This window comes from Myxocyprinus asiaticus, chromosome 37 (genome assembly GCF_019703515.2).
Source record: "Myxocyprinus asiaticus isolate MX2 ecotype Aquarium Trade chromosome 37, UBuf_Myxa_2, whole genome shotgun sequence".
Taxonomy (NCBI): Eukaryota; Metazoa; Chordata; class Actinopteri; order Cypriniformes; family Catostomidae; genus Myxocyprinus; species Myxocyprinus asiaticus.
In genome coordinates this window covers 42,357,501-42,380,000 of record NC_059380.1, presented here as the reverse complement: position 1 = coordinate 42,380,000, position 22,500 = coordinate 42,357,501, and the positions used below count along the sequence as shown (strand labels likewise).

The 22,500-nt window shown below is 44.9% G+C and overlaps 1 protein-coding gene across 3 annotated transcripts in view; it reads right to left on the bottom strand.

The window, feature by feature from the left end:
* The window catches only part of LOC127427809 (filamin A-interacting protein 1-like), an 81,285-nt gene that overhangs the window by 39,462 nt on the left and 19,323 nt on the right, over nt 1-22,500 (bottom strand). For all 3 annotated transcript variants that reach the window (XM_051675612.1, XM_051675609.1, XM_051675611.1), the window contains 3 exons: nt 14,102-14,362; nt 12,517-12,690; nt 11,782-11,960 (listed from right to left, as the gene is read on the bottom strand). In XM_051675612.1, the coding sequence (XP_051531572.1) occupies nt 11,782-11,960; nt 12,517-12,690; nt 14,102-14,356 (608 nt within the window). In that variant the 5' untranslated portion in view covers nt 14,357-14,362. The remainder of the gene's footprint in view (nt 1-11,781; nt 11,961-12,516; nt 12,691-14,101; nt 14,363-22,500) is intronic.

Sequence of the window (22,500 nt, the reverse complement as noted above, 5' to 3'; positions counted from 1 at the left end):
TCAGCCTGTCTTGGAGGCATCTGTTGTAACCACGACGCGCCTGGAGACCTGCTCTAGGGGAACCCCTGCCCATAGAAATGCAACGTTGGTCCAAGGGCTGAAGAGGTGGCGACAGATCAGCGTGATGGTCACGTGATGTGTCCCGCAGCACCATTTCCATCTCAGAACTCGAGTCTGAAGCCAGTGCTGAAGCGGTCTCATATGCACGAACCCAAGCGGTGTGGCCGCCGCTGAGGATTCCATATGCCCCAGGAGCATCTGAAAAAGTTTCAGTGGAACCGCTGTCTTCCATATGAACGCCTTCAGACAGTTCAGCACCGACTGCACACTCTTGTTCGTGAGGCGCGCTGTCATCGAGACTGAGTCCAACTCCAAACCGAGAAAAGAGATGCTCTGAACCAGGGAGAGCTTGCTCTTTTCCCAGCTGACCCGAAGCCCCAGTCGGCTGAGGTGCCGGAGCACGAGGTCCCTGTGTGCGCACAGCAACTCTCAAGAGTGAGCTAGGATTAGCCAGTCGTCGAGATAGTTGAGGATGCGGACACCCACTTCCCTTAGTGGGGCAAGGGCTGCCTCTGCGACCTTCGTGAAGACACAACAAGGACAAGGACAGGCCGAAGGGGAGGACCTTGTACTAGTACGCCTTCGAAGGCAAACCGTGGGAAGGGTCTGTGTCGAGGTAAGACCAAGATGTGGCAGTACGCGTCCTTCAGGTCTTGAACCAATCTTGATGTCGGATGCTCGTTAGAGTGTGTTTTTGCGTAAGCATCTTGGACGGGAGTCTGTGCAAAGCCCGGTTCAGTACTCGCAGGTCCAGGATTGGTCGCAACCCACCACCTTTCTTCAGTACGATGAAATAAGGGCTGTAGAACCCTTTCTTCATCTCGGCTGGAGGGACAGGCTCTATCACGCCTTTGCGCAGAAGGGTAGTGATCTCCGCACGCAAGGTAGCAGCATTCTCGCCCTTCACCGAGGTGAAGCGGATGCCGCTGAACCTGGGTGGGCACCTGGCGAACTAAATCGCGTAGCCAAGTCAGACGGTCCAGGTCAGCCATCGCGACGGGTTGGAAAGTGCGAGCCATGCGCTCAAACTCCGGGCGAGGGGGACCAAGAGAATGATCACGTCAGACGTACCAGCGGGTGGGGCCTCACGGCGGGGCGGAGTTCAAGGTGCCACATCGAGGGGACTAGAGCTCCGTGGTGTGGTCGGTCGCCGAATGCAGTTCCTGCATCAATCCCGGGTCAGAACTACCCTTGTGCAGTTCTTTTAGTGCCTTGGCTTGGTGTACTTGCAGGAGAGCCATGGTGTGCAGGGCGGAGGCGGCTTGTCCAGCGGCACCGCAGGCCACAGTCGTCAGGGATGACGTAAACCTATAGGCCCTGGACGGGAGCTTCGGGTGCCCGTGCCAGGTGGCGGCGCTCTACGGACACAAGTGCACCACGAGCACCTTTTCCACCTGGGGGATCACCAAATACCCCCTGGCCACTCCACCATCGAGGGTAGTGAGAGCAGGGGAGCTGAAAGACCGGGACTGGGCAGTAAAAGTTGCCTCCCACGATCTTGTCAGCTCCTCATGCACTTCCGGGAAGAAAGGAACGGGGGCGGGGTGTGGCCGTGGGCAGCACCCCGAGCCCAGCAACCAATTGTCGAGCCGTGAGGGTTCAGGGGAGAGTGGAGGGTTCCACTCTAGTCCGATGCTCGCGGCCGCCCGGGTAGCATGTCCGTCATTTCCGCGTCGGCGTGAGACTGGGCGACCATTCCCGAAGGAGGAAGCCCAGCCGAAGCCTCTGCGTCAGACTGGACGAGCCCGCTCTCCGATGCTGCGCTCAATAACTCATCGTCTTCCAGAGCTCCGAACTAGAAGTCGAACTCGCGCTGAGACGAGCCGGCGGTCTCGTGCGAGAGCCCGATCGGGGCAAGCGAGCGTGCTGGGGAATGGGAGGTCTGTGGGGGGATACCCGGCAGAGGTGGTCCCATTGATGTCCCCAAATCGCCCCCAGTGCTAACCGACGCGGCCTCAAACCCGTAGGTAGAAGGAACGGTGCGGGGAGCCGCTGGGGTGGCTTGCTTTCTTATGAAAGCAACCGCAACGTTGCAATGGTCATGTTCTTGCAATGAGGACATGACTCATCAACGAACGAAGTCTCTGTGTGGGCAGTGCCCAGACACGTAAGACAGCGTAGCAAAGCGATAACGACCACAACCAGGAATAACACACAAACGGAAAGGCATCTTTAAAAAGACGTTCCATGTGTCTCTCTTTTTGTGAATGAAAATATACTCTTTTAGAATATACTCTCTTATTTTCGCACTGCCGAAGTGCTAAGGGGCATTCTCTGCGTTCCACGGGTGCAGAGGGGGAGAAGCTGCTGAAATGCGCAATAAATCCAGCAGTTTTGAGGTGCGTCTTTGGAGGGAATTGAATTCAGTGCACTGAATACAACCGCTCGGCTCCGAAGAGAAAATCTGAATGAGTGGTTGCATACCAGCTCCTTTTATACCCCTATGTGTGTGTTTGTGTGTGTGTGTGTGTGTGTGTGTGTATGTGTGTGTGTGTGTGTGTGTCTTTCTGTCTGTGCGTGTGAGTATGTGTCTGTGTGTGTGCATGTGTGTGTGTGTGGAGTGTGTGAGGTGTGTGTGTGTGAGAGAGAGAGTGTGTGTGTGTGTGTGTGAATGTGTGTGTGAGGTGTGTGTTTGTGTGTGCGTGTGTGTGTGTGTGTCTGTGTGTGTATGTGTGTGCGTGTGTGTGTGTGTGTGTGAGTGTGTTTGTGTGTGTGTGTGAGGTGTGTGTGTGTGTGTGTGTGTCTGTGTGTGTGTGTGTGTGTGTGAGTGTGTTTGTGTGTGTGTGTGTGTGTGTGTGTCTTTCTGTCTGTGCATGTGAGTATGTATCTGTGTGTGTGTGTGTGTGTGTGGAGTGTGTGAGGTGTGTGTGTGTGAGAGAGAGTGTGTGTGTGTGTGTGAATGTGTGTGTGAGGTGTGTGTGTTTGTGTGCGTGTGTGTGTGTGTGTGTGTGTGTGTCTGTCTGTGTGTGTGTGTGTGTGTGTGTGTGTGCGTGTGTGTGTGTGTGTGTGTGTGTGTGTGTGTGTGCGTGTGTGTGTGTGTGAGTGTGTGTGTGAGTGTGTTTGTGTGTGTGTGTAACATCTGGTTAGAGTTAGCTGGTTGCTGCTGCCTCATAAAGTCAAGTGAGGCATTAGATCATCAGAGCTGCAGTCAGTGAGCGATACATCAACATTCATATTTACAACATTACACTGAGAGAGAGACATGTATTTGAATACAAGAGAGAGAGACACACATTTTTCTGCGAGTATGTAATGTCAGCACGCAGAGGAAATGATAACATGATGCTACAAGGCGTCCTGTAACACTTGATTAATGATCGTGAAATTAAAACCTGCTGCACTTCAAACGGACGACGTGTCCACACGCCTCTCGCTGTGATAACACAAGCACTCGCTTCTACAAATATTTAATGATGTACACCAAGATACTGTTGTGTTTCTCTGCTGTAATGCTTCAGAAAAACAGCAGCATCTATTTGTGATTCGAAATAGAAAATTCTGACACTAAATTCTGATGGGATGAGTCAAATTCAAAGCTGTTGTGAAACGATGTTAAAACACACGCACACACATATGTAACTGTACATTGTATATTAATGCACCGGATTTCTACATTGTTTGGCGACCGTAAACAGCCCACAGTTATACTAATGAAGTGTATTACTTGGCAAATGATTTATTCTGTTTATTAATAATGATTACATTTAAAGTTGAGGTGTGTAATTTCAGTGCTAAAAAGCATTGATTGAGTCAGCAGTTGACATGTCGAGTCTGGATTACTGAGAGTGACTCTGAACACTGAAGATAGAGGAAAGGGTTTTAACATCCAAAAATGACACCATAAATGAAGGACAGTCATAATGTTTGAAAAATTGACAGAAATAATTTTCACACAATAAATATTGAAATGTTTTCTGTTTAATTCACTCTTTGTTTAGATGATCATAGTTTCAAACATATAATAATTTGTATTTTTATAGATTAATATTGAGAGTCTGGGTCCAAAATAGTCAAATCTAGACATACATTTTTTTTAAAAAAAAGTACCAACAAAAAAAGATTAAGGGCTGGTAAAAAGTTTCCAGTTCAATTTTAATGAGACCTTCACAAAACAAAAAGGTAAAGGCTGAAATCTGTTAGTTTTAATCATTAAAAATCAACCCCATGGAAATGAAAGTGCCTGAAGTTTGTCGTAAGCAGTCAAGCTGTTTAAACAAAGACTCACAGTTTAATCAGACATCATTATCTCAATAAACAACTGAAATCTCTTCACATTACTCATTTCAACAGTAAAACACTGCAGTCCATTTCATTCCAGAGTTTGATACAGAAATATCTGCCAGACATGTTATCTCAAACATGAGACCTCTGCAGGCGTTTCCACGGCGACCACTGTCTGGTTGAACATGGCGATTGATTAATGCCGTTTTGTGAATGTGTCCAGTATAAATGTCTGGCCTCTCCTCCTCACGTGGTAATTAACGTCACCTTGGATGAGCAGATATTTTTTATGGAGTCGCTCATGTCAGACACACTCATGTTTGAGGCCAGAATCGAGTCATCGGCCAAACCAAACACCCTCAGATCAGCCAATCTAATCGCAGTTGACACACACTTCCAGAGATATTTCATAAGCAGAATCGGCTGCAGTTAGAGTCAGTGTGAAATATAGAACAGCTGTCGAGACTCTTCTGGAAGATTCACACAGACACAAACCTTCAGAGACTCATTCATCAACACACATTGAGTTCCTGAAGTCAAGACCATTCCGAATTAAATCCCGTCCTGCTGGCCTTTTGTTTCTAATTTAGTTTCACTGACATTTCTGAGATTTGTTTCTATTTGAGGGCTGCACAGGCAAAAATAATTTTACACAATTCTCATCAAGTTCAACATCTGCTGCAGTTCGTTTATGAACGTTTGACAAGTCTCAGTTGCTGTAATCTGATCTTGAAGATCTTAAATTAGGCCAGAGATGCTCCTAGAAAATGGAGCTGTTCTGAAACTGGATTAGATAACAACTACCATGATCCAAAATGTATTAGGACACTTAAATTATCAATTTCACTTAAAGTCGCAGTGAAGTGCTTTGATGAACGCAGTTCCCTATCTGTCACTCACTTGACGTTGTGTCGATGTAGTGACACTAGGGGTCACTCTTGGGAGCCTGAGACACCTCTGGTCTTTGATAAAAGGCCAATGAAAATTGGAGAGTGGTATTTGCATGCCACTCCCCCGGACATACGGGTATAAAAGGAGCTGGTATGCAACCACTCATTCAAATTTTCTCTTCGGAGCCGAACAGTCATGCTCACTGAGCTGAATTCCCATGACTGTTCATTCACCTCTGCTGGATCTGACGGCGCATTTCAGCTGCTTCTCCCCCCTCTGCAATGGTGCAATGCAGAGAATGCCCATGGGCATTTCGGCAGAAATAAGAGTATATTTTTCTAAAAGAGTATATTTCTCTAAAAGAGTATATTTCTCTAAAAGAGCGGCACACACGGAACGTCTTTTTAAAGACAAGTATTTTTAAAGATGCCTTGCGATTGTGTGTTATTCTTGGTTGCGCTCATTATCTCTCACCTTCTGAAGGTCACGATCACTGTCTTTCATGCTGGGCACTGCTCACGCGGAGACAGCGTTCATGGATGGTCATGTTCTCATTGTGAGGACATGTCCATGGTAACGATGCGGTCGCGGCTCACCTTCGTAAGAAACCAAGCCACCCCGGAGGCTCCCCGCCTCTGTCCTTTTACCCACGGGTATGAGGCCAGCACGGCTAGCACTGGGGGCGATTTGGGGACCCCAATGGGACCGCCTCCGTCGGGTATCCCCCCACGGACCTCCCATTCTCCAGCACGCTCGTCTGCCCCGATCGGGCTTCCGGATGAGTCCACCGGCTCCTCTCACGGCAAGTTTGACCTTGGTGAAGTACGAAAACGCTGCTACCTTGCGCGGAGATTGCTACCCTCCTACGGAAGGGCGCGATAGAACCTGTCCCTCTGGCCGAGATGAAGAAGGGGTTTTACAGCCCCTACTTCATCGTACCGAAAAAAGGTGGTGGGTTGTGGCCAATCTTGGACCTGCGAGTACTGAACTGGGCTTTACACAGACTGCCGTTCAAGATGCGGACGCAAAAACGCATTCTGGCGAGTGTCTGGCATCAAGATTGGTTCGCAGCGGTAGACCTGAAGGACACGTACTTCCGCGTCTCGATACTTCCTCGACACAGACCCTTCCTGAGCTTTGCATTCGAGGGTCAGGCATATCAGTACAAGGTCCTCCCTTTCGGCCTGTCCCTGTCTCCTCGCATCTTCACGAAGGTCGCAGAGGCAGCCCTTGCCCCGCTAAGGGAGGGGAGCATTCAGATTCTCAACTATCTCGACGACTGGCTAATCTTAGCTCACTCTCGGGACATGTTGTGCACACACAGGAACTTGGTGCTCTCACACCTCAGCCAACTAGGGCTTCGGGTCAACTGGGAAAAGAGCAAGCTCCTCCCGGTTCAGAGCATCTCTTTTCTCGGTTTGGAGTTGGACTCAGTCTCTTTGAGAGCGTGCCTCACGAACGAGCACACCCAGTCAGTGTTGGTCTGTTTGAAGGCGTTCAAACAGAAAACAGCAGTTCCACTGAAACATTTTCAGAGGCTCCAGGGGCATATGGCATCCTCAGCGGTGGCCACCCCGCTCGGTTGATGCATATGAGACCGCTTAAGCACTGGCTTCAGACTAGAGTCCCGAGATGGGCATGGCGCCGCGGGACACATCGCGTGGTCATCACGCCGGTCTGTCACCATCTTTTCAGCCCTTGGACCGACCTCTCATTTCTACGGGCAGGTGTTCCCCTAGAACTGGTCTCCAGGCATGTCGTGGTCATGACGGATGCCTCCAAAACGGGCTGGGGTGCTGTTTGCAATGGGCACACAGCCACTGGCTTGTGGACGGGCCCGCGACTGCATTGGCACATCAACTGCCTCGAGTTGTTGGCAATTCTGCTCGCCCTGCGGAGGTTTTGGCCGTTGATCCGGGGCAGGCACGTGTTAGTTCAGACAAACAACATGGCAACGGTAGCATATGTCAACCGCCAAGGTGGTCTGCGCTCTCATTGTTTGTCACAACTCGCCCGCTGTCTCCTCCTCTGGAGTCAGCAGCACTTCAAGTCGCTGCGAGCCACTCACAACCCGGGCAACCTCAACACTATAGCGGACACGCTGTCACGAAAAGTTACCCTCAGGGGAGAGTGGAGTCTCTACCCTCAGGTGGTCCAGCTGATTTGGAGTCGATTCGGACAGGAACAGGTGCACCTGTTCGCCTCCCAAGAATCCTCCCCGCTGCCCACTCTGGTACGCCCTGACCGAGGCCCCCCTCGGCATAAACACGCTGGCACACAGCTGGCCCCCTGGCATGCGCAAATATGCATTTCCCCCAGTGAGCCTACCTGCACAGACCCTGTGCAAGGTCAGGGAGGATGAGGAGCAGGTCATCCTGGTAGCATCCTACTGGCCCAGACATGGTTCTTGGACCTCACACTCCTCGCAACAGCCCGCCCCTGGCGAATTCCCCTGAGGAAGGACCTTCTTTCTCAGGGACGGGGCACCATCTGGACGGGACATGGAAGACCTACGCGGTCTACCTGCGGTGGTAGACACGATCACTCAGGCTAGGGCCCCCTCTATGAGGTGCCTGTGTGCCTTTAAGTGGCATCTGTACTCTAAGTGGTGTTCTTCCCGATGGGAAGACCCCAGAGATGTGCAGTCGGATCAGTGCTTTCCTTCCTGCAGGAGAGGTTGGAAGGGAGGCTTTCCCCTTCCACCTTGAAGGTGTACGTTGCCGCCATAGCAGCACACCACGACGCAGTCGAAGGTAAGTCCTTAGGGAAACATGACCTGATCATCAGGTTCCTGAGAGGCACCAGGAGGCTGAATCCCCCAGACCGCGCCTCGTTCCCTCATTGGACCTCTCTGTAGTTCTTCAGGGTCTACAGAGAGCCCCCTTTGAGCCTTTGCAGTCAGCCGAGCTTAAGGCACTCTCCTTGAAGACTGCCCTCCTGACTGCGCTCACTTCCATCAAGAGGGTAGGAGACCTGCAATTGTTCTCTGTCAGCGAAACGTGCCTGGAGTTCGGTCCGGGCTACTCTCACGTGATCCTGAGACCCCGAACCTATGTGCCCAAGGTTCCCACGACCCCTTTTAGGGACCAGGTGGTGAACCTGCAAGCGCTGCTCCAGGAGGAGGCAGGCCCAGCCCTGTCGTTGCTGTGTCCGGTGCATGCTTTACGCATCTATTTGGATTGCACGCAGAGCTTTAGGATCTCTGAGCAGCTCTTTGTCTGCTCTGGTGCACAGCAGAAAGGAAGCACTGTCTCCAAGCAGAGGATCGCCCACTGGCTCATTGACGCCATAACTATGGCATATCATGCACAGGACATGCCACCCCCGGTAGGGCTACGAGCCCATTCTACCAGGGGTGTAGCGGCCTCCTGGGCCCTGCGGTAACACCCAACACCTTTGCAAGGTTCTACAACCTCCGGGTGGAACTGGTTTCGTCCCAGGTAGTGGCATGCAATACACGCGGATAAGCCCGGGATAGCCGGCCGGGTGTATCGCTTGCACATAGTGCCTTCCACCTCCTTTTGAGCTGAAGACGTGTGCCATTAATTCCCAGAAGTGTTCACAAACTTTGTTCCCTGGTTGACTTCCTCCGAGCCCTGTGGCAGTCGAGTTTCCGGAGAGACTCGCTACCGGCCCAGTACACGCATTAACTAAGAGTGCTGTTCTGGGGTAGGTGCTCCGCATGTGGCGGTTCCCTGTAAGGCTAACCCCATGCGATATATATCTTCCGCTAGTTAGTTTCCCTGTTGGCAAACTGCATCTTCCTTGGGCAGAGCTCCTCTGCCCCAGTCTCCATGTTTGTAGTAACTCTTCCCCCGTTGGGTAGGATCTACCTTGAAGACTCTCCACATGGTTGGAAAGACCATGTGACGTATTTTTCCACTTAAATATCCCCCCTTCTCTTTGGGCAAGGTGTGGTCTCCGCGGTGTCTTCCCCTTGGGAGGGACACCCCCCGACTAGACCTGGCGGCCCAGTCGGATAATCCCCCTTCTTTTTTAGGGAGTGGAAAGAAAGAAAGGGAAAAGAGGCCACGATTGGGTTAAGCCTGTCTCTATCTTTTGGGTAGTCGACTTGTCCCCAAAAAGGGCCGTTCGACACTCATAACTATGTTGGGGGAGGTTACGTGTCGACCTGGTGTGCAGGCTATGAGGCACACAGTAGTCTGCCCACCACACACCGCCAGTTCACCTAACACAGTTCAGCCAATTGTGGCGTTTTGTACACAACGTCGAGTGAGTGACAGATAGGGAACGTCATGGTTACTTGTGTAACCTCCGTTCCCTGATGGAGGGAACGAGACGTTGTGTCCCTCCTGCCAAAACGCTGAACTACCTGCTGAAATGGCCGGACCTTATATCGGCTCCTCAGCATAAAACCTGAATGAGTGGTTGCATACCAGCTCCTTTTATACCCGTATGTCTGGGGGAGTGGCATGTAAATACCACTCGCCAATTTTCATTGGCCTTTTATCAAAGACCAGAGGTGTCTCGGGCTCCCAAGAGTGGCCCCTAGTGTCACTACATCGACACAACGTCTTGTTCCCGCCATTAGGGAACGGAGGTTACACAAGTAACCTTGACATTTTACTCGAGCACAGTCACTCGTGTTGTACATCTCATGCAACCTCAGAAAAATGCCTGCATTAAAAAATATAAATAAACTCCAACCACTGTAAATTTACTTGAGAATCAAAAAGACACTGGAAATTTTGTCTCGATTTTAGAGAAATTTAACAAATTTTAGTAACATTTATGCTTATATTAAGACAAAATTATTTGCCAATGAAGTAAGAAAACAACTTAATTCCGGGGGAAAACAAGTGTATTTTTCTTACATCATTGGCAAATAGTTTTATCTTGTTTTAAGGATGTTTAGATATACTTACTGGAAAATGAGACAAAAATGCTCAGTCAGAAGAGATTTTGTTTTGCAGTGTGGCACTTATTTTAACCTCGTGCTATTCTGCATCCACATGTGTGGACGGTGTATTTTGGTTTCGCTATACACAACACATCATTTAAATCAATTAAAACTGACTGGATACTGTTCACAAACTTCTGACGCAACGCATCATGCAACACAACAGCATGATGTTGATTTCCGTGAAGTGCTTCTACTGGTGCAGCACCAACAAAAGTACCTCTGGTAAGAAACCTCTAAGTTTTCTGATTTAAACCTGTTTAAGTTTGTAAAAAGTAGCGTCTCTAGTTTCATTTGATATGCTGCTTTAAAAAATCCATTCATTCTCACACATCAGCGCACTGATAAACATGATGTCCACATATGTGGAAAAAGAGACTTTATTCCCTCCAAAGTTGAAAAAAATATGCTAGTTATTTTGAATAACTTTCATTATTAACACATCTGTGGGTCATTTCACTTCATTTTAATATACATTTTGTTATATTTGAGTATTTTATCACTGTACAATATGGTTCTATTCATATGCATTCCTATATATTTAAGAAGAACAGGAGCCTTTATTTTTTTGTCACACATTATACATTTTGAACATATACAGTGACATTGTTTTTTTCGCATATCCCAGCTAAGCTGGGGTCAGAGTGCAGGGTCAGCCATGATACGGTGCCCCTGGAGCAGATAGGGTCAAGGGCCTTTCTCAAGGTCCCAACAGTGGCATCTTGGCGGTGACCTTCTGGTCAGTAACCCAGAGCCTTTACCATTGAGCCAACAGACACCAAAAGCTGAATAATGTTGCTTTCAGAGACTTTATATGGAATTAAGATGAAAATAAGGTGCATTTTGAGACCAGTGCAGACAGACAGCACACTGGAGGTTAAGTCATTCACTAAATAGGGAGCAAGGGAGCATCCTATAGCTCTCTATGCAGTTAAGTGCATTCACTCCTAAAATCTGATCAAAAGTTCAGTTTCAGGCTGCAGATGATGTTTGGATCACTCAACACGTTTGACAGACATGTGACAATGATAATCAGTACATAGATTCAGAATTTATAATGTATCATTTTATTTTAACATGATTGACAGTGATTGGGTGATGCTGGACATTACTTTGAATCTGAATTAATTATGATAATTTCTGATGTAATGTCTGTAACATCTCAAAAACATGAATAATCAACACTCCTGGAAACATAATAAAATATCTGATGAAAGATATCTGACTTTCTATAGTTTTATATTATTTAAATTTCACTACTTAGTCTCGCTGTCCACATATGAGGACATACATTTTTAGAAAAACTATTTGCTCTAGAATTTTTTTTTTTTTGTTTTTTTTTTTTGCATGTTTATTAGGTGCTACTAGTTACAAATCAAAAAGGGAAATGGAAAATGCACACAGCAGTCACACAAGGGTCTCAGGAGGTTAAAAAAAGCACAAACACACTTTGCAAGCAAAACATTTGACAGTCAGTCATCATTTACTTTCACTGCATCTTTTTTTCTTACAATGAAAGTGAATGGTGACTGAGGCAAACATTCTACCTTACATCTCCTTTTGTGTTACACTAAAGAAAGAAAATCATATGGGTTTGAAATGAAATGAGGGTGACTAAATTATGACAGAACTTTTATTTTTGGCTGTTAAAACAGCCCCCTTCATTTACTTTGGTACAGGTGACTGACCTTTCTCTCTCCTGCTCCAGTAGGCTGGTGAATTCGTCACTCTTCCTCATGAAGTCACTGTGGTTTCTCTTCTCATCCTCCAGTCTGTTAAGTGTCTGTCTGTGAGATTGTTCCACCATCATCAGCTGCTCCAACATCCGTCTGTACGTCTCTCGCTGCTGTTCCACCAACCTGTCCAACTGACGGAGAACAACACGCTGAGGACACGCAGGAATCAGAACATGCATTATATAAACAAATACTGCAAAACACACTATAAGTATTCTATCCAGAAGTGCTCAGTGGTTATTAATGCATTCACTTCAAGTCAAAATTACCGTACATACAATATTTAAACTAGTAAAAAGAATTCACATCTTTGTAGAACTCGTAATGCCAAGTTGTAAACTCGGAATTCAATAAATGCTCTAACTTGACAGTCGTGACGTAAAAAGAACCAATATGACAGCGGCCTCAACAGTTACAAGCAGATTACCCATTTGTTTTTTATTTTTAAATGCCATTTTATGTTAGTCATTGTAACCTGGAGGGCTTTCTTTGTACATAAAACATTTTGCAAGAACATTTAGAGGTGAATTAATAAATTAATTTAGTGATTAAATATTTTGCTCTCATCAACAACAAAGCCACACATGGATCATGAACAGATGTCTTAGCAGAATCTCCGAGCTGTCATCTGGTAGTGACAGTAATTAAGACAGGAAATGAACGCAGCATTATTTGTACCCGTCGTACCTCCGTCATGGGTTTCTCATAGATGTCGTCCTGCCAGCTGCTGTTTTTGCGCTGTATCGCATCTCTCTGCAGAGACTTCAAAACCTTATGTGGCGTCACAAAGCCGTATTTGGCCTCCAGAAGAGCCAGATCGATTTTATCTGCTCTCAGGACAGTGATGACCTCGTCTCTCGCCTGCAACAAACACAAAGTGTGTCTTATAAAAGGAATGTTGAAAAAATTACAATTACAGTAATGTATTTACAATGGAAGTATATGGGGAAAGAGTACTGGAGGGCTTAAAAGCAGAAAAGGGCAGCTTGTGTTTGTGTAAAAGTAAATTAGATGTGGAAATAGATGTGGGAATGTAAAACTTGTGGCTGGGGAACGCAAACTATTACTACGATACGCAAAACTTATTGCGAGGGAACGCAAAACTTTTTATCCCCTTTTTCTCCCAATTTGGAATGCCCAGTTCCTACTTTTTACTTAGGTCCTCTTGGTGGTGCGGTTACTCACCTCAATCCAGGTGCCGGAGGACAAGTCTCAGTTGCCTCCGCTTCTGAGACCGTCAATCCACACATCTTATCATGTGACTCGTTGTGCATGACACCGCGGAGACTCACAGCATGTGGAGGCTCATGCTACTCTCCACGATCCACACACAACTTACCACACGCCCCATTGAGAGTAAGAACCACTATTCGCGACCACGAGGAGGTTACCCCATGTGACTCTACCCTCCCTAGCAACCGGGCCAATTTGGTTGCTTAGGAGACCTGACTGGAGTCACTCAGCACGCCCTGGATTCAAACTTTCGACTCCAGGGTTGGTAGTCAGTGTCAAATCTCGCTGAGCTTCCCAGGCCCCCAACACAAAACTTATTGCGAGGGAATGCAAAACTTATTGTGAGCGAACACAAAACGTTTTGTGAAGGAACACAAATTATTGCAAGGGAATGCAAACTTTTTATGAGTGAACGCAAAACGTACTTTTGAGGGGACGCAAAACTTATTACGGGGGATCTTAAATCTTTTTGTTAGGGAAAGCAAACTATTGCAAGGGAACGCAAAACATACTTTTGAGGGGACACAAAACTTATTATGGGGGAACTTAAATCTTTTTATGAGGGAACGCAAAACTTATTGTAAGAGAACGCAAAACTTTTTGTGAGGGAACACAAATTATTGCAAAGGAACGCAAACATTTTGTGAGGGAACACAAATTATTGCAAGGGAATGCAAACTTTTTGTGAAGGAACACAAAACTTACTTTTGAGGGGACACAAAACTTATTGCGGGGGAACTTAAATCTTTTTGTGAGAGAAAGCAAACTATTGCAAGGGAACGCATAAGTATTTCAGAAAATAAATTCCCTCCCTTTCCTCTAAGGGGCTGCACTACATGAAAAAATATTATCCTCTTTTGATAAGAAAAACTTTTTCGGTGGTTTTTTATTTGTCAGGTAAGATACAGAGGTTGCAGGCTGGACTCAAACCTGTCACCACCAGTGTGAGCACCATGACTCGAAGCACTGCACCACAGCACTGACATGTATGATCAGACTCCTGTTAGTGTCAATGTGTCTTGTTGTCTTCTCGTCTGACCTGTAGTTCTCCTTCCAGCATGCTGAGGAGAAACAGCAGGTCGTCTCGTGACAGATCTCGACTCTTCACAGTTGATGTGGCGGTTCTGTCTCTCTGTGTTTGGTGTGTGCCACTTGTGTGGTTCCTCTGAACAGAGCCCGTGTCTTCATGAGCGCGTCTCGTCCTGCGACACGCCTCCTCACGCTCACACGCTTGCTGACGTGATCTTCCCGCCTTCGCCTTCCCGCCGTCCTGACTGTTGCTACGGGAACGCATGTTTACCTGCCAAAAGTAAACATAGAGGAATGTTATGTAATGTACTTTGATGAATAATGAACATGTCTCTTCAGGCATTATTAATAGTGTGTGTTTAGCGTGTTCAGGCCAATCTGATACATCAATAAAGCAGTTGTCCTCGGCACAATCACACAATGATGTCATCTGAGTTTACTGGTGTAATACTCTGAGATTAAGTGTAAAGGAAACACACACACACACAGCCATGAAGTCATTTATAAAGGCAACATAACACATTTGTTTAATCAATGGGAGAACTATATGGTAAACTTTCATAAGAGTCATTATTAAATTTCATAAAAGTAATTACTTGAGTAATTTTTGAGAAAACTACTTACTTTTTTACTGTTACTAGAAACATTTTATTACTCTGTATTTGAATGTGAATGATTTCTTCAATAGCAAAACCTTTCCTCAAGAGGGATTTTCAGTACTCTTTCCACCACAATTAATTATCTCAGTAAGGAAATACCATAGACTTCAATTGTTTTTATATAACTGTTTTTGACTACTGATTCATAAAAACCCTTCAAGAAAACCAAATCTAGTTTGAAATGCATGCGTCAGGTTATTAGAAATGTAATCTTTGAATTCATATTGATTTTGTACATTTCAAGAAAAAATACTTTCTAAAATATTTTCAACAAAAGTGTTGATTTAATGATTCTTAAAATGAAAAGTTATGTAATGAGTTCATTTTGAGTTGCTTCTTCAAGAGTCTGAGATTACTAAAGGAAACTTCGGTAACACTTTACAATAAGGTTCCGTTCGTTAACATTCATTATTACATGTCTCTCTGGAATACTGTATTCTGATTGGTCAATGGCGCCATCTAGCGGTCTGATATGTCTCAGTAACAACCGCACATCCACATATCAGACCGCTCATCTGGATTCTGTGAGTCATCTTTCCTGCTTCTCGGATCACTGTGCGAACTCTAAATAAGCTAATAAAATAATTTCATCTAAAATCAATGTTTCATGTGCATTGATTTATTTATTTGGTTAGTAGTCGTATAATAAGCGGGATAATGCACAGTCAGACAGTTGTTATCACAAAATAAACCCTTCAGGATGATACAAGAGTCTCCGCTTCACATCGGAATCCTGATCATCCTGTCGGGTTTATCTTCTGATAACCGTCTGACTGTATATTATCCCTTATTTAATATTATGAACAAACAATGAATAACATCTTTTTTACATAATTTATTAATCTTTGTAATTATTAGTTAATAAAAATACAGTTGTTCATTATTAGTTCATGTTAACTTATGTTGTTAACTAATAATAATATTAGTTAGTTAACAAATGCAACTGTATTGTAAAGTGTTACTAGAGACCATTTAGCAGAGACGGGTCAATTCTATTAAAATGAACAGGAGAAATTTGAATGCCCAACAGCCAACGAATGTAGAAAGGGAGTCCCACTTTACAGGTAAAAGAGCCAGTCACCTTTTAGATACAGACATCACCTGTCAATCAACTCGAGAATGCGCATGCGCATTAACTATACAAGCTGGGAAAATTGCGTTTTTTAGCGTAATCTGAGCAAAGAACACCATTTATGATACCAATGCAGTCAGATTTTACTGCTGAATTGAAATACTGTATGTTCTTTGATCGTAATCTTGACCAACTGTTCTGGAGATTTCGGTCGCTGAGTGAACTGACTTGCTAAAAAGACTTTGGTGTTACCGAAAGTTCTAGAGAACTTCACTGTTCTACAGAGCTGTGCCATTGGGAACATCTCCAGTAATTACACATTAACACACAACACAAATCTACTGCCAAACACATGAACAGTGTATAAACTAAGGCAGGACTTCTCTCTCATTTTTCTGGAAATGAACGTCTATCTAAAGACCACACTCATATTTCAAGCATTAGCACATTTTATTGGCAGCTCATAAGATCGTGAGTTTGGCCAGAGAGCAAAACACAACACTTTAATGAGACCATATGTGGTGATCCGTCACTCCAGAAAACTTCACATACACAATATTCATTTAATGATCACATTCTGTAACTGCAGAAACTTTCAGATAATTCCATCAGTGACTCGTATCTGATTTACTGTGAACACACGCTGTCCATTCATTCACTTTCTTTCATACAGAACTTGTTTTATTTGATTTGGTGCACAGACCAGGATCAGTTCAAATGTGCAAAAATCAGACATGAGGACACAAATGTTCAGCCTTCTTAAAGATCATAAAGTGGAAAAACCATCAGGACCTGCACAAACACATCTCAATACATACACACACACACACACACACACACACACACACACAAACACTGACATAAGCGCTGTTTCAGTGCCAGTGAGTGAGCTCATGAGAAATAACAGCTCAGATTGTTTGTAATGATCTTTTGTAACTCCCCCCATGTGCACGCACAGGTCTGAACACACACACACACACACACATACACACACATACACACACACACACACACACACATGTTGGTGCAGCTATCATTATGAGGACTCTCCATAGACATAATGATTTTTATACTGTATAAACTATAGATTCTATCCCCTAACCCTAACCCTACCCCTAAACACACACACACACACACACACACACACACATGTTGGTGCAGCTATCATTATGAGGACTCTCCATAGACATAATGATTTTTATACTGTACAAACTATAGATTCTATCCCCTAACCCTAACCCTACCCCTAAACCTAACCCTCACAAAAAACTTTCTGCATTTTTACATTTTCAATAAAACATTGTTTAGTGTGATTTATAAGCTGTTTTCCTCATGGGGACCGACAAAATTTCGGGTTTTACTATCCTTATGGGGACATTTGGTCCCCACAAAGTGATAAATACCCGCATACTCACACACACACTCATACATACATACACACACACACACACACACACACACACACACACACACACAGGAATGCACATATTTTAACTACATTGTGTTTTGTTTCTTACACATTCTGCAGCACACAACCTGCTGGTTTTATATGAGATATACAGTGGGTTCATGCAAAAGCTGAAAAATGTTGCTTTCAGAGGCTTTATATGGAATAAGGTGCATTTATAGCTGTTCTGAGACCAGTGCAGACAGACAGCACACTGGAGGTTAAGTCATTCACTAAATAGGGAGCAAGGGAGCATCCTATAGCTCTCTATGCAGTTAAGTACATTCACTCCTAAAATCTGATCAAAAGTTCAGTTTCAGGCTGCAGATGATGTTTGGATCACTCAACATGTTTGACAGACATGTGACAATGATAATCAGTACATAGATTCAGAATTTATAATGTATCATTTTATTTTAACATGATTGACAGTGATTGGATGATGCTGGACATTACTTTGAATCTGAATTAATTATGATCATTTCTGATTGGTATAATGCTTCAGCACTGACTATCACTTGTGTGTTTGACAGTGTAAAGAGAGAACATTGAGATTTATTGGCCAAAATAGGAAAAAACATTGTAACATAAAAAGTCAAATGAAGTCAAATCATTTTTATTAGTATAGTTTTTTATTTGTGCTTTTCCCAAAACACATTGATCCAGCTTTATAGAAAATCAGCTGTAATGTTTATAACGTCTCAAAAACATGAATAATCAACACTCCTGGAAACATAATAAACTATTTGATGAAAGATATCTGACTTTCTATAGTTTGGTATTACTTAAAATTTCACAACTCAGTCCTGCTGTCCACATATGAGGTCATATATTTTTAGAAAAACTATTTGCTCTAGAAAAACAATATATATATTTTTGCTTGTTTATTAGGTGCAACTAGTTACAAATCAAAAGAGAAATGATAAATGCACTCAGCAGTTGCGCTCAGGTCTCAGGAGTTTAAGGTAGTTGTATAGCTGAGAATTTACTTCTTCATTTCCCTGCTGGTGTGAACAGACCTTTAATCTGCCATTCGTTTAGCTTTTTCTTTTCCGTTCTTGGTGTGAATTTCCAAAAATAGAAAGTCCACATCATTTACAAAGAAAATAATTATTAATTGATCTTGTTTTCAGGACATTGAAATATAGTAATCCTGGGGGGGGAAATAGACAAAAATGCTAATTAAGCTTTTTTTTTTTTTTTTTTGAAGGACAGTATAGAGTGTGTACTGTTAATTTATTGTGTGTGTGTGGGGGGGGGGGGGGTATGTGAACTCTTTTCCTGGTGTGGTGAGATGTGCTCTGCTAATGTGGGTCAGAGGTCAGGTTTCTCATGCTCAGCTGATGACATCATCACTTTACCTAAGGACTGGCTTTTCAACATGGGGTCAAAAGGTGAGAACACAGGTGTGAATCAAAACCACACCTCTTCCTACACACACACACACACACACACACACACACATATATACACACACACACACACAAACACACTCACACACTCACACACACACACACACACACTCACACACACATACACAAACACACACTCACACACACATACACACACACACACACACACAAACACACACACACTCACACACACACACACACACACTCAAACACACACTCACATACACACACACACACACATCTGAAAGCTTGTAACAGTAAATGTACACATTCCAGCAGTCTGACGTAAAGACACAGACAGATATGAGCTGTTTTACAAACCCTACTGAGCTGCTAACAGCATTTACCTCACATGTACGTGTTTGCCAAGGCAAGTTTATTTATATAGCACATTTCATACTCAGTGGTCATTCAAAGTGCTTTACATAGAAATGATAAAGAAAATAAAAGATACATAAAAGTAAATTTTTAAATAAACTTAACTACACCATCTGCTTCCAAAAGCATCTTTCTCCATTGATGCCCATTCAAAAGCAGTTGTGCATTCTGGCGATTTCTTTTAAAATGTTATTGTTTTAAAGTAGATGTTTCAGTGACTGATTTTTTGGAGGGTTCTTAGAGATCCTCAGGGACACAGTGTCAGAATTACAATGTTTTTTTGTTTTTTTTTATGTGTGTGTGTGTGTGTGTGTGTGGTTTTTTTTACAGTAATTAAACAAAATCATTTTTTTATGATAATATATATACTGTATTTTAAATGAGCTGACAATCTGAACTGTATCACAACAAAATTTGGTGAGAAAAAATTATATATTGAATGTCACCATCTGCTTAAGTCACACAGTCATTAAAATTAGTAAAGATGCTTAAAAACATGCAACTTATATCTCTTGTTCTAATGTAGAGAATCAAAATCGCTCAATTGGTTAACATTTTGTCACTGTGGTAGCTAAATAATACATATTACAAACACTAAATAGAGGCAGTGAGTAACTATTGTAGGATTTATGCTAGGCTAGCAGGCTAATCGGTTAGTGGCACAATAAGCTACAGTAGTAAAATCACCGGTTAGCTTGTTAGCAGATCTACAGATGTCACATTTGACTATTTATAGCTTTGTTTATATAGTCTGATGTGTGGATAAGATGACACACAGTTGTTTTGTAGGATTTTTCATCAGGCACTGAACAGTGTGCCTATTAATAGTTCTTACAGCCAATAAAATCACTTTGGTCCAATTATGGGTTCTGTGACAGGATTAAATTCACATGACACTGAATTCATCTACATTAGTATGAAGGTAAGAACACTTTTCTGTGTGTACCTTTTCTGCACACAATTATTAATGAGTGAGAGCCAGAGAGAGCAGAATTTCACTTGTGTTTAGCTGTCATCAGTTTAATGTGTTATCTAATCTATACAAATATTCACACCACAAGACTTCATGCATGAAAACACAACAATAGTGAGTACAAAAGAGCTTGTGTTTGCCTTCCAACCCTCAGGCATCTGTGTGTGTGTGTGTGTGTGTGTATGGAACTGTGTATGAGGTGTTTTGTTGTAAGATTTAAGTATATTATTTACTCTATTATTTGCTCATAGTTGCGTCTCTCATTTGTCAAACTCACAGATTTATTATTTCAGTTTCTATACAAATCTATCCATTCAATAACACCCACGCACACACACACACACACACACACACACATACACACACACACACAGTAACACACATACATACACACACACACACATGTTGGTTTAGCTATCATTGTGAGGACTCTCCATAGACATTATGATTTTTATACTGTACAAACTATAGCTCCCCTTCTGTCACTCACTCGACATTGTGTCGATGTAGTGACACTAGGTGTCGCTCTTGAGAACTCCGAACACCTCAGATCTTTGAGAAAAGGCCAATGAGAATTGAAGAGTGGAATTTGCATGCCACTACCCCAGACATACGGGTATAAAAGGAGCAAGGTAAATGCTTCGAGGGTCCCCTCAGCGCAGCCACGAGTTCGAGATGAAGCAAGTCTCCTCGACGTGGCATCCCCTGCTCCCTCCCGCCACGAGGCCCCACCCACAGGTACATTAAACGCGATCGTCCCCTTAGTTCCCCTCGTCCGGAGCTTAGACGCGTGGCTAGTGCTTTTCAACCCGTCGCGGTGGTTGGCCAGGACCATCCAACTCGGCTATGCGATTCAGTTCGCCAGGCACTCCCTGGTTCAGCGGCGTCCGCTTTACTTCGGTGAGGGACGAGAACGGCACCACCTTGTGTGCAGAGATCGCGACCCTTCTGCGCAAGGGTGCAATATAGCCTGTCCCTCCAGCCGAGATGAAGAAAGGGTTTTACAGCGCTTACTTCATCATTCTAAAGAAAGGCGGTGGGTTGTGGCCAATCTTGGACCCGCGAGTTCTGAACTGGGCCTTGCACAGACTTCCATTCAAGATGCTGACACCAAAGCACATTTTGGCATGTGTCTGGCATCAAGATTGGTTCGCGACAGTAGACTTGAAGGACACGTACTTTCACATCTTGGTTCTACCTTGACACAGACCCTTCCTATGGTTTGCTTTCGACGGCCGGGCGTATCAGTACAAGGTCCTCCCCTTCGGCCTGTCCCTGTCCCCTCGCATCTTCACGAAAGTCGCAGAGGCAGCTCTTGCCCCGTTAAGGGAAGTGGGTGTCCGCATACTCAACTACCTCGATGACTGGCTGATTCTAGCTCACTCTCGAGAGTTGCTATGCACACACAGGGACCTCGTGCTCAGGCACCTCAGCCAGCTAGGGCTTCGGGTCAACTGGGAAAAGAGTAAGCTCTCCCCGGTTCAGAGCATCTCTTTTCTCGGCATGGTGTTAGACTCAGTCTCGATGATATCACGCCTCACAAGCAAGCGCGCACGGTCGGTGCTGAACTGCCTGAAGTCATTCAAGCAGAGAACAGCGGTTCCACTGAAACACTTTCAGAAGCTCCTGGGGCATATGTCATCCTCAGCGCCGGTCACGCCACTAGGGTTGATGCATATGAGACCACTTCAGCACTGGCTTCAGACTCAAGTCCCAAGATGGGCATGGCACTGCGGCACACATCGCGTGCCCATCACGCCAATATGCTGCCACTTGTTCAGCCCTTGGACAGACCTTACATTTCTATGGGCAGGAGTTCCCCTACAGCAAGTGTCCAGGCGCATCGTCATTATGACAGATGCCTCCAAGCGAGGCTGGGGTGCCATGTGCAAAGGGCATGCAGCCACTGGCTCCTGGACAGGACCACGACTGTGTTGGCACATCAGCTGCCTCGAGTTGCTGGCAGAATTGCTTGCCCTGTGGAGGCTTTTGCCATTGATCCGGGGCAAACACTTGTTGGTCTGGACGGACAGCACAGCAACAGTAGCATATATAAATCACTTACGCTCATGTCGCATGTTGCAACTCGCCCGCCGTCTCCTCCTATGGAGTCAGCGGTGACTGAGGTCACTTCAGGCCACTTACATCCCAGGCAACCTCAACGCTACAGCGGACACACTGTTGCGGCAGGTGACACTCAGGGGAGAGTGGAGACTCCACCCCCAGGTGGTCCACCTGATTTGGAGTCAGTTTGGCAAAGCACAAGTAGACCTATTTGCCTCCCGAGAAACCTCCCACTGCCCGCTCTGGTATTCTCCGACGGGGGCTCCCCTCGACCCAGACGCACTGGCACACAGCTGGCCCTGGGGGCTGCACAAGTATGCGTTCCCCCAGTGAGCCTACTTGCACAGACCCTGTGCAAGGTCAGGGAGGATGAGGAGCAGGTCACCCTCGTGGCCCCGTATTGG